Raw genomic sequence first — 12,332 nt, 5'->3', positions numbered from 1 at the left:
CGGAGTGTGCGGGTGGGAGAGTGATGATGGAGGAGCTCAGACAGGTAGAGTGGGGCCTGGTTATTGAGTGCTTTGTATGTTAGGAGGAGGATTTTGAAGTGGATTCTCTTGGGGATGGGGAGTCAGTGGAGCTTATGGTGAACGGTGGTGATGTGGTCACGGGTGCGAGGGTGGGTGAGTAGCCGAGCAGCAGAGTTTTGGATACACTGGATCTTATTGAGGGTTTTTGAAGATGTGCCATAGAGTAGACTGTTGCAGTAGTCCAGACGGGAGCTGATGAAGGCGTGGATGATAGTTTCTGCAGCTGAGAAGGTGAGGGATGGACGGAGTTTAGTTTAATTGATATGGACATCACAGTAACATTAGAATTGCACATTTATGCACAAGACATAGATTTCCTGGGTTTCGTGTTAGTAGCAAATCACTCATTGGCAACACCTGTCAACAGGAGGCTTTTTAAAAGTTAAATTGTGAAAGTAAAAGATATTACATCCATAAATACACCCACAAAAATACATACGCAGATACACAGACAAAATACATCCACAAATCCATGTATAAAGACATGCAAATCGATACACAAGGATACACACACAAATCTATTTGCAATATGCAAAATATATAGTGGTGTGTCTACTGTAATATGAAGTGTGAGAATAATGTTGTTTCTCATTTAGCCATGATTTAATAACTCTATTGAAAACATTAAAATTGTGTTGCATTTTCAGTTCAGTTGATAGACAGTTCCACAGTTTATCAACCTGTCTTTGCCTTTTAACATAGCTGCCGCCTTTGATTTTAGATATACAGAGAAAACACAGGTTAAACTCTGTGATGGAAGCTTTTAGCAGCACATTTGGTTAATTTAATGGGAAGTAACTTTGTGTAAAAACCATTAGTGTATGACATCAGGGGGCGGCTGTGGCTCAGGAGGTTACAGTGGTTGCCTGCCAGTCAGAAAGTCTATAGTTTGATCTCCTTGCTGTCTACATGTTGACATGTCCTGGGTTGAACTCCAAATTGTGTGTGGCGTGTGAATGTTTACACACACACCACATGTCTCTGAAGAGCAGGTGGCACATCAGGTCCCCTGTGTACGAATGTGTGTGTGTGAACCAGAAAAGCCCTATGTAAATGCAGTCCATTTACCATTTGCACACTGTAAGACAGATCTCAAAGTCCCCACAAACAACACAGACAAAATAATTACAGTAATGATAATTATGATAATAATTGTCATGATAATAATGATAATACAACTTCATATTAAATTTTGCGAGCCTCAAAAGTACAACAATAAAATGTTAAAATCCATTAAATAAAAGTCAATAGAATAAAATAGAACAAGCACTAGGCATAACAATAATGTAAAAACCACTGATTAAAACTTAATTACTAAGGCTGTAACTTTACTCCAAATTAAAAAGTCATTAAAAACAAGTGAACAAATAAGAAACCTAGGAGTCATCATGAATTCTTAGACTTAAGTTTATGATTATTATGATTATTACAGCATCACTAAAGTCAAAGCATTTTCGAGTTCAACTTCTACAGAAGACATGAGGTGATTTAAAGTGTTTAATCGGTCATTGTTTCTTGTTTAGTTTTTTGGTGTTGACTTGTTGTGTCCGGACAGTTGGAACGAGGATGGCGGTGTAGGTTTGACCAACCCCAGACCACAAACCTTTACAATGGTCACCCTAAAAGTTGGTCTGAAGTACTACCAGAATTGCTGATTGAAGGAGGATGATCTATGATGCTTCCCCTGATTTCTTTTTTTTTTTTGTGGATGACTAGAACTGGAGCTAGTTTGTTATTAGTTACTTCAGTACAGGATTCTGCTTTATCCTGCGTTAAACAAATGCATCCTCAAAATTTAAAAATGCTCTGTGTGTACCACGTGTCTCCTTCAGACCAGAGAAGCTGGAAATCGGTTGGTTGATGAGGCTCGACCAGGTGACGAAGCTCCTGCCTGCCGACCTGCTCTCTTACAACCTCTACAGCAGCAGCCAGGAAGGTAAAGCCAAATTTACCCTCAGAGTGATGCTACATTTCACACCAGGATGCAGCAGATGGGACTCACTTGATGCTCATACGTTTGCACTGAGTTACAAATAGGTGTTGCTTCCTGTGTTGATTTTCATTGTCTTTGAAGTTGACTGTTTGCTGATCTCAATTTGAAGTAATCGGCATACTGAAACTGCATTCATACCATCATTAAACATCCTGTTTGAAAGCACAATATGCGTTCCCAAAGCTGTTTGTATTGCTTTATCAGTTTCACTGTCTGAATATTGGTATCATCAAACTAAAACAGAAATTGAAAAAGATTTTATGTGTTTTATTGTGTGTAGTTGTGAAGGACGGCCATTGCTGCAGTCTTCTGGAGGTGACTGACAGAAATCGGTCTTCGACCAGCGTGACGAGACTGCTGCATGAGATGGAGATAAAGAGAGTGGTGGGTTTGGCCTGCTTTGATATTGTAAATCAGCTGCAGTGTAGAGAAATGACAGGATCTCATGTACAGTACACAGAAGACATTTAGAAAACAATGTGACGTCTGTAAACATGGCGTAAATATTAAGATTGGGCTTTTATTTCCCTCAATGGCAGAGACAAGTGTGCCTTTATTTGAAACTGTTTTTTGTTAAAGACGGCCCTTTATTCCTAATTCCCCGTTCCCTTGTTAACGCAAACTCAAGAGTTTCTTCATGTTTACCTGTTGTCTTGATTCCTTTTCCATGACGTAAATTATTTTTTTCAATTAAGTTGTCTGTCACTAATCATTCGCAGTTAATTGTACTTTGCTGTTTTTTAATTGGTGTTAAGCTACTGTTAATGCACTTTTATTTGAGAATTTAAAGTTTTTGTGTCACAGTCTCAAAGATAGTGACAATTGTAAATATCTTCCACAGGTGATTATTTCCTTCTAACAGAAAGCATTTAGAAAGATTAGACAGAGTAGAGTAGTGCATTTTCTGGAGAATATTTGTGAAAAGCTATAAGTTAATGCTTGCTAAGCTTTTAACAGCAGAGGCATCAGTAGGATGACAAACTGTGGGAGGAGTGTTGTGACAAACGTCACACAAAAAAAGGAAAAAAGGAAGGAGAAAAAAGGAGAGGAAAGATAGGAAATGAGAGAGTTATTGTTGAATGGCTTTTGTCTCTCTTCAGGTTCTGGTGACTCCGCTTACAGACAGAGGCTTCCTCATCCTGATATCCAGCGTTCAGATGGCCACACCCACAGGTATGACATGGGACAGATAGGGTCAGAGGTTGATTAAGCTCTGATGCCTTTGTCTTTCACGGCAGCCACTACTTGCAGTGCACACTTCAAATTATTTTTATTAAATATTTTCTCTACAAAAATAATATTGTTACGTATGTCAATGAAGTGTTCACAAAAATTCAACTAGAAAAGTTTGATATCATGTTTTTATGAAGCAGGTATGAGGCATAAAAGAATGAACTACAACATAATACTGAGAATAACAATAGTGTTTTTGTATTTCAGAGAGAGGAGAGAGCTGGAAGAGGTGTCTTCAGGCCTTGTTTGTCTTCCCAGAGTCCAAAGATCTGGCCAAATCCAGTGAGTAACACAGGGGCTGCTGGGTGGGTGGATGGGTGATTCATTTACACTGTTTTCCAAACTGCATATTCATTTCCTTGTCATAATTGTATACACTGTTATTCTGTGATTAAGGGTAATCCATTCATTCATCCTCAGTTTGGTGTTGACGCCAAGGTTAGAGGCACAATCACGCATAACGCAAAATTTGTGGTTCATCTGCTAAAATGTCCGTGTAATTTGTTTTGCGTTTGGAAAAAATGAGTAAAAAAACAGGGTCTGTGAACATAAGTATTCTGTTTATCATTATGATGATAAATCATCTTTGGCCAGGCAGTTCAGTCGTCAGAACCACAGCTTGAGTGAACTTCATTATATGGGCTCTGAGACATTGAAAATGTCATGGCAGGGTGGTGATAAAGACAGAATTGTTCTCTGAAGGGAGGCATATTGGATACATTTCCTTGATACCCTCATCCTCAATGGGATGATTTAGGAGATTTCATTTGGTTGTTTTTTATGAAGGGAATATATTAGTGTTTTTTCATGTTTCAGTGCTCAAGTCCACAAGATTCTGTGCCATGAAAAGTTGTGGCTCCTGTTGCTGGGATGTACTTGTTGTGTGTTGAGTGTGATCACCTTTAATTAACCCCACCTGTGTACATTGTTTGTGACATTGAGTACCTGCTGAAGAAGGGCATCTTGCCTGAAACGTCCATCCGTATTAAAAATGCAGATTGCAGTGCTGTCCTGATCTTTACTTTAAATACATTTTTGGGGGCTTTTTTGCCTTTATGTGATAGTACAGATATAACATGAAAGGGGAGAGAGAGGGGGAACCCAGGGCCGCTGCGGCAAGGACACAGCTTTTGTACATGGGTCACTTGCTCTACCAAGAGAGCTAGTTGGCACCTGTGATCTTTCCTTCATTACCAAATTCAAATGCCAATAAATGCCAGTTTGTCTATTTCAGTGTGAACCGTAGTGTTGGACAGTAAGAGGGCGTCATTTGAGTGCAAACAAGTTACTAGTTTTAGGTGAGATATACTGACAAGCGTAAGAGAGGAGCAGATCCAGGATGGACTCGTGGAATCACATAGTCAGTTGACCCTCTGTGATATTAAAGCTATAGTGCGTAACTTCTGTCGCCTCCCAGCGGATAATGCGTTATTACAACTAATAAGCCGGCGGCACTTCCATGTACACAGAGTAACACTCGCCACACACCGTGTACACAGAGTAACACTCTCCAGGCGCCACACACCATACACAGAGTAACACTTGCCAGTCGCCACACACCGTACACAGAGTAACACTTGCCAGGCGCCACACACCGTACACAGAGTAACACTTGCCAGTCGCCACACACCGTACACAGAGTAACACTCGCCACACACTGTGTACACAGAATAACACTCGCCAGTCGCCACACACTGTGTACACAGAGTAACACTCGCTTCACACCGTGTACACAACGCTAACATTACATTATGTTCATAGCACCATTTCCAAGAAAATAACAAAGTACTAGGTCCAGTACATGTAACAGCAACACATACTACTCATAATATAATTATAAACCAAGTCACTTACTTATCCAACAGCAGCAAGGCAACATCCGTGTCTGCCCTCAGCCCAATTTCTTCCTTCAGGGCTCTCCACCGAGGGAAAGCGACGCCAATACAAATCCTTGTTTGCCTTCTCCGTCGGTCACTTTCCTTCTTTGCTAATAGACCTTCAGCCGAACGTCCAGGCTTTTTCTTTGTGGTAGGATCCACTTCTGAGCCGTGTCTTGGCCGCTTCTCCGCCATGTTGCTTTCTCTTTCTACCTGCGCTCTACCTCTTGCTATGACACTTTCCGCTCTTCCTCCCCCTCCCTTCTTGTTGTGAGGAAGCATTTCCTGTGCCAGTGCGGAATGTCGCTGGTCGACACGCATACTAAAAATGATATATATAGAAAAATACCGCGAGATGTTAGAGTAGCCGATCGGCTTAATCAGCATTGTGTCATCTCCTCTAGTAGTGGCTTGGGTGAAACGGCCATTTACGGACCTGTAGAAGTTACGCACTATAGCTTTAACATTAATTAGTGCAGCTTTAATAAGCACAACAGAATCAACTGTGGAGGATGAACAACACCAACAGTAATCATAAACTGAAGCTTTAATGTAAATATTGATGTTGTGTTTTTATTATTTCCCTATAGCATCAAGGTGTGCTTCCTCATCCCATGATGCCCCAGAGGGGATGTCTGGTAACATGGTGATGCTGAACAAGTTCACGCCAGCATTGCACCACGCCCTGGTCAAGGCTCGCGCCAACCCTCCTCCTGAGCTGTCTGTCGGTGTGGAGCACCATGCACGGGAATACCTCACCGGACTGAATAGTGGCAATGTACGACTAACCTCTCCTTAAATTATATTCTTTATTTTGGAAATTGTAGGGATGTCCACATACTTTTGGCGTGTAATTACTCTATATGTATTGTGTTCTGTATCTGTTTCTACTAATCATTGCTCATCACATTAAAGCACAAATTTCTGTCTTTGCTCTCCAGGTCCGACAGTACCCGATGGGCGAGTATGAATCCAAGCTGGATGAGGAAGGAAAGCTGTTTCCTGCTCCTAAACACCACCGGTTGAACATGGACAGCTATCTGCACTCCTACCTGTACAGCCCCGCCCTCTATCTGCTGTCAATGGCCCGGGCCAAGCAGATGGTGGACGAGCACTCTGGTCCTGAGGACCCACGGCAGGCGAGACTCAGGAAGAACTGTGGAGACCAGAGAGAGGCGACGGGAAAGGAGGCGACCAGCAAAGCTGGAGACGGACAGGCCAACAATCAAAAGGTGAAAACTGACATTTGGGTGACCATAACTACCAAAACAGTGTGGAAAAGATTTCTTTACCTACATGGTGTCAGTGTGGTGTAATGCCAGCTATTTAGAAACGCTAAATTCTCTTGTGATATATTTATGTTGTCATCTTGGCCTTTCAGCCCAGAGGGAACTCAAATATGTTTTCTTTGTCACACAGATGCAGCAGCTGATTGACCTGGTCTTGACCTGTAAGAGGAATGCAGAGAATGAGGTGAGGAGGGAGGAAGGAGGAGGAGGGATGAAGGTACCAGGGAGGAAAAGGAAACTGGAACAGGAGACGGCAGAGAGGGCACTTAAGTTCCTGAAGGCATCACAAGAACCCGGAAGACACAGCAAGATTCCAGGTGAGGAGACAAGAGGCTTATTTTCTCTTTTGAGCAACATGCGTCACTGGGGGTTTTCGGCTAGTCATGTGGCAGGTGATGTCAGCAGTTCTTGGTGGATTGATCCCTAGCTATGTACACTAAGCTTTTGGGACCTGACCTTTGAGGTCAGGGATGAGCTATCCTCACATCACAAGCAAGTTGCTGCCCCAAGTGAAGGAGTTCAAGTATCCTCTTGGCCCCTTCTTTAGTGAGAGTAAAGGTCAAAGTATTCTTTGCACATCCATGTAGCCATGAGGATCTAAGACACTTAAAGGGATAGTTTGTATCTTTTGAAGCAGGGCTGTTAAAGGTACTTTAGGCATTGTATTATGTGAAGTAGATGGCGGTCGGTGCGTCCCACAGTTTGGAGAGGCAAGCTTGGTACTGTTGTGGAGGTCGGCAACAAAATGTAGCACAGCTAACTGAAAAAAGTCCTACCTAATAAAAAATGGTTCATTCTTTTATGTGCACAGTATATTTAGAGTATATTCACTGCTTTACAATTGGGAGCTAAAGCCATTATATTGCTCTCTTAAAAGCAAAAAACAGTGATTTCACATCACTGAACACACAGGCTGTTGGTCTACTGCTGCCTTGATCAGTTTTGTTCTTGTTATTGTCTGACTTTGGTGTTTAAAGGGTTAGTTCGGGTTCACCAAAGTCATATATTAATACAAACTAACTAAGTGATCAAAGAAGCGATAGACCAGCAGCTGTGCTACTGTAAGTTAGTATTAGTTGCCTGGCATCTTCATATCAGTGTATCAGCACAATTGCAGTTATTATGGTAGTTAAAGGACTGTCTGACAGCAAGGTAAAGTAATGAAAATATTCTAAAAGTAATACACAATTAAAATTATATGGATTTTTTTTGGTTGGGACTTTTTTCAGGTGGCTAAAATATGTTTTGCTGCTTACCCTGTCCACAGCAGTACTTTGCTTAGCTTCAATTTTGGCTCTCTGCTTCTCCAAACAGGGAGCATGCCGACAGATGTTTACTGCATTTGATACGCTGACTACGGATAAGTACCTCATACAGCCCCACTTCATAAAATCAGAACTATTCTTTTAAGCTTTGTCACCTGCTCATGTCTGCAAAGGCACGAGCAGTTTCAAATATATGACAGTGCATACTGAACATGCCTACAAACACACACTTACACACTTAGTGTGCACATTTAGACCTCTGGTGTAATATACATATATAATGTACATAACTACTGGGGGGACCCAGTAATCCCCTTGGGAGGGCCCAAAACATTTCCAACTGAGAGGAGACTTGGACTGACCCACAATCTACTGTAAGGGCCACACATCTTGTCTAGCCTGTGAATACCTGGGGATATGTCAGGAAAAAGCTGGAGAAAGTGTCAGGGCAAATAATATTTTGACTACTTCACTTGGACCCAGACCCGGATATGTGGTCAGAAATGGATGTCAAGTCAGTTTTATTTATACAATCCAATACCACAAATCACAAATGTGCCTCAAGAGTCTTTACAATCTGTACAGCATACGACACCCTCTGTCCTCAGACCCTTGATTCAGATAAGGAAAAATTTCCTCCATTACCAGGGAAAAATGGAAGAAACTTTAGGAAGAACAACAGAGAAGGGATCTCTTTCCCTGGATGGACAGACATGCAATAGACATGTACAAAATAGACCAGTATAGAAAAATAATAGTAAACACAATTGGAATCACGAAATCATAAATTGACTGTAAAGATATTTTAAATGTGCAATATGTAATTTTCTGCCGCTAGGGGTCTCAAACCAAAACAGTAACAGAAGACGGAGTTGGATGATGTCACGAAGTAGCGTGGGATCATGGGAGTTGTAGTCATATAACAGATACAGATCTTACTTAGCTTTACAGTTAGCGATGGCTTCTCCCTCTCTGCTGCTCTCTCTTGCTCAGTGCGTCTTATGTTTAGCTATTCCTCTGCCTCTTTTATGAATGCAGTTCATTTACTGGCATCAGCTCAGCATTATAGAAACCTATCGTTAGATGTTGTGGTTAGCCAGCCTCTGCTCCACACCGCTCCGCAACAGAGGCCGCTGGCCGGAGCGCTGGTGCCCCGCCAGGCAGCAGTGCTTGCAATACACTGGTGGAAATTATTAATATTTCGATAACGTCAGCCAGATGTTTGCTCACCTGTCTAGTAGAACACACGCAAGGTCAGCGTCGAATTGTAGTCCTAGATTTTCACGAAGCTCTCTCCATCTCGGAAAGGCCACACCAATATTTATCCTTGATTTAGCTCTCTTCTTATCCCAAATTCTTCTGGGATCGATTGGTTGACCCGTACGTTTCCGTTTAACTGGCTTGTTTACCGGGACAGCTTCGGTGTCAGAAGGTGCAGCAACCGTCAATGCATAATCATGATCCATGACGAGTTAGCTTAGCCTAGCAACAGTAACGTTCATTCTCTGACGTCTCATCCGGTCTGCTTCTTCTTCTTCTCCTTCATTTAATGGCTATGGTAATTGGAGTTACGTCGCCATTGACATGCGACCTAATGACATGGTCCGTAACTTTTATTAATATTTCATATTTATCTGGGTTTGAAAAATTGTTGGAAACATTTCTGATAATCAAAGTACACAACTAAACAAAATATATAATATTGATTTAGTCGTTTTTAGACATTTTTATGTGGAAAAACTACATATTATACCTTTAAGCATGTGGATCTGGGAGGTTTTCAGTAACTTCAGGTGTCTCCTGCTGTGTAAATTTTAACCAGTCTCTGTCTAGATTTGGTGAGAGTCAGTAATTCGTCACACACAATATTTCTCTGAGGTTCTTGATCTTGTTGCTTGCAAGCGAGAGCCATCACCAGCATTACACAGATATCACTGACGAGGGGCAGTCCCTCCTCAGAGGACAGATTTTAACACCATCACTTCACTGCATGACGGGATGTATGACCGTTTGACACATGTTTTTCACATGTCAGCAGATAGTATTTCTCCATAGCTTCATGAAAACTGTTACATTATTTATTTAGTTCCTCTTTTACACACGCACACACACACACACACTCACACACACACAGGAAGAGTCAGAACACTTGTCCTGGCAAAACTCTTTCACACGGTGCTAGGTTATTATTAGTTCCCCGACATCTTAGTATCAGTGGATCAGTACAGTTGCTGTTACTATGTTAGTTAGAGGGGAACTAATGTTTTTTTTCAACCTGAGCCCTATTTTCTGATCTACTTTTGTCTAAATGAGTGATAGGATGTTCAATATTTGACATTTCTCCAGTACGAAGCTCGGGCTGACCTGCCTGAAGCCCGTGAGCGCGCGCTATATTAAATAATAGGGCACTCAGACAGTGTCAAACAACGCCAAAATATGTCCACTAAAAGTGATTTTTTTTCACACAGATAGGCTCGGAGTGTTAGTATAATTATCCGACAACATAACAGAAAGGAGAAATGAACATCTGTGTTTACCTTTAGCTGGATTCAGACATGTTCCTCTGCCTGTTGCTGCTCCCTCTCTCTCCTCGTCCAGCTCTGCGTCCATGTACTCTGTGTTCAAATAAATACGGGCGGTCATCAAATTCAAATGGCTCATCCATATCCAGTTGGTCAAAATCAGGTAAAAATTCAGCCATGACTACTCCAAACAGAGTAACTCCTGGCGTTTATAAGGTCACTCAAATCTTGCAGGACGTGAGATTTCAGAGCCAGAGTTTCACTCTCTGAGTGAGTGTTTTGACTTGCCACAACAAACATGACTTTTTACCCGATTTTGACCAACTGGATCTGGATGAGCCATTTGAATTTGATGACCGCCCATATTTATTTGAACACAGAGTATACGGACGTACATGGAGGCAGAGCTCAACTGAAGAGCGGACGAGGAGAGAGAGAGAGCAGCAACAGGCAGAGGAACATGTCTGAATCCAGCTAAAAGTAAACACAGACGTTCATTTCTCCTTTCCGTTATGTTGTCGGATAATTATACTAACACTCCGAGCCTATCTGTGTGAAAAAAATACACTTTAAGTGGACGTATTTTCACGTTGTTTGATGTTGTCTGAGTGCCCTATTATTTAATATAGCGCGCGCTCACGGGCTGCAGGTAGGTCAGCCCTAGCTTCGTACTGGAGAAATGTCAAATATTGAACATCCTATCACTCATTTAGACAAAAGTAGATCAGAAAATAGGGCCCAGGTTGAAAAAAACATTAGTTCCCTTTTTAAAGGACTGTCTGATGTCAAGGTAAAGCCGAGAAAATAAGAATTATATTGATATTTTTAGGTAGGCTAAAATACGTTTTGCTGCTTCACCCATTAGGGCTGGGTATTGGTTCTCGGTAGCTTTAACGCATTGACCAAATTAACCAGTACAAAGTCATATCAAGGGTTCTTATCCTGGACCATGCTGACCCCCCACCAGATAAGCAAACTTTCTGTTGCTGCCATCTCTAGAGCCACTCTCATTCTGGAAAACGGTCAATATCTGCCTGTTGAGCCCTAGAGCTCTGATCAGGCTCAAAAAGTCCAGCCTCACCCTACGTAAACCTGTACAGTTTCTGTCCAAGGCCGACCTTGTCTAGCCTGTCCCACGAGCTCTAGTTAGCATGAGCTAACACAGCAGCAACAGCTAACATCCAAACCTGAGCCAGCTAATTTATGCCCGGATTGGCTCTCAGTACTTATCGATCAGGTCAGAATGTCTCTACTGTCCAGTGTGTTGTTGCCTCTTTGTATTTTATCATTCATCTTGCAGTGGGTGGCTGATGTGTTGCTTTACTGACATGTTCTCTCTCTGCTTTTGGCTCGTAGCTGGGGGAAGTCAAGTCCCCGCCTCTCCTGGCTCTCTTGCGTCTGTGATTGGCTCGGTGGGTTTGAAGGACGTTGATCTGAGGGAAGATGGATCTGAATTAGCTGCTAAGCTTCTGGGTCTGCTAACAGGTGACTAGATACTGGGACTTTCTGCCAGACTACATACAGTATCTGCTGTAACACCTGTGGAGCCTTTAACTTTTTCTTCATCTTCTTTTTGGTCTTTTCTACTAGTTTGTTCACTCAACATCTTTTTTCTTTATCGCTGCAGTAGCCCTTCCCTTTCTGGGAGTGATCCATCTCTCTTAGTTCAGTTGGTCGTGTTGCATCAAAACAGTACAAGGAGACTGTGAAATCATTTGTTATGATGATGTTTTGAAAACTGAGTGAATGTTTCTCTGCCCGATGACAGCTCTGACCCAGGCTGCCCGGGGAACAGCCAATCAGAGCCAATTTGAAGTGCAGGAGGAGGTGCACAGGGATAGCTCTCCATTTGATAGGTTGGCCACCAAGCTGGGTCTTCCCACCAACGTCGACATTGACCTGAGGAAGCAGGAGGAGCTGGAGGTAACTGAAGTAAATATTTGTTACTGGCAGATATTTTAGCTCTGTAGTGTCTTTTTTTTACGAACTTTTGTAAAGATGCGTACTAAGGTCAGTGGTTTGGGACAGTTGCCTTTGAGCCTGTGACATGTTATTTCCATATTGTTGAGCTG

The 12,332-nt window shown here is 42.1% G+C and overlaps 1 protein-coding gene across 3 annotated transcripts in view; it reads left to right on the top strand.

Annotated features, from left to right (window-relative positions):
* The window catches only part of tasora (transcription activation suppressor a), a 47,000-nt gene that overhangs the window by 13,400 nt on the left and 21,268 nt on the right, over positions 1 to 12,332 (top strand). For all 3 annotated transcript variants that reach the window (XM_050039084.1, XM_050039083.1, XM_050039082.1), the window contains exons 10-18: positions 1,914 to 2,017; positions 2,355 to 2,458; positions 3,175 to 3,247; positions 3,515 to 3,589; positions 5,775 to 5,962; positions 6,126 to 6,416; positions 6,604 to 6,790; positions 11,617 to 11,745; positions 12,029 to 12,183. In XM_050039084.1, coding sequence (XP_049895041.1) covers positions 1,914 to 2,017; positions 2,355 to 2,458; positions 3,175 to 3,247; positions 3,515 to 3,589; positions 5,775 to 5,962; positions 6,126 to 6,416; positions 6,604 to 6,790; positions 11,617 to 11,745; positions 12,029 to 12,183 — 1,306 coding nt within the window. The remainder of the gene's footprint in view (positions 1 to 1,913; positions 2,018 to 2,354; positions 2,459 to 3,174; positions 3,248 to 3,514; positions 3,590 to 5,774; positions 5,963 to 6,125; positions 6,417 to 6,603; positions 6,791 to 11,616; positions 11,746 to 12,028; positions 12,184 to 12,332) is intronic.

The sequence above is a fragment of the Epinephelus moara genome, chromosome 24 (genome assembly GCF_006386435.1).
Source record: "Epinephelus moara isolate mb chromosome 24, YSFRI_EMoa_1.0, whole genome shotgun sequence".
Classification (NCBI taxonomy): Eukaryota; Metazoa; Chordata; class Actinopteri; order Perciformes; family Serranidae; genus Epinephelus; species Epinephelus moara.
The sequence above is the reverse complement of the archived record's forward strand: the minus strand, read 5'-3'. Positions and strand labels throughout refer to the sequence as shown.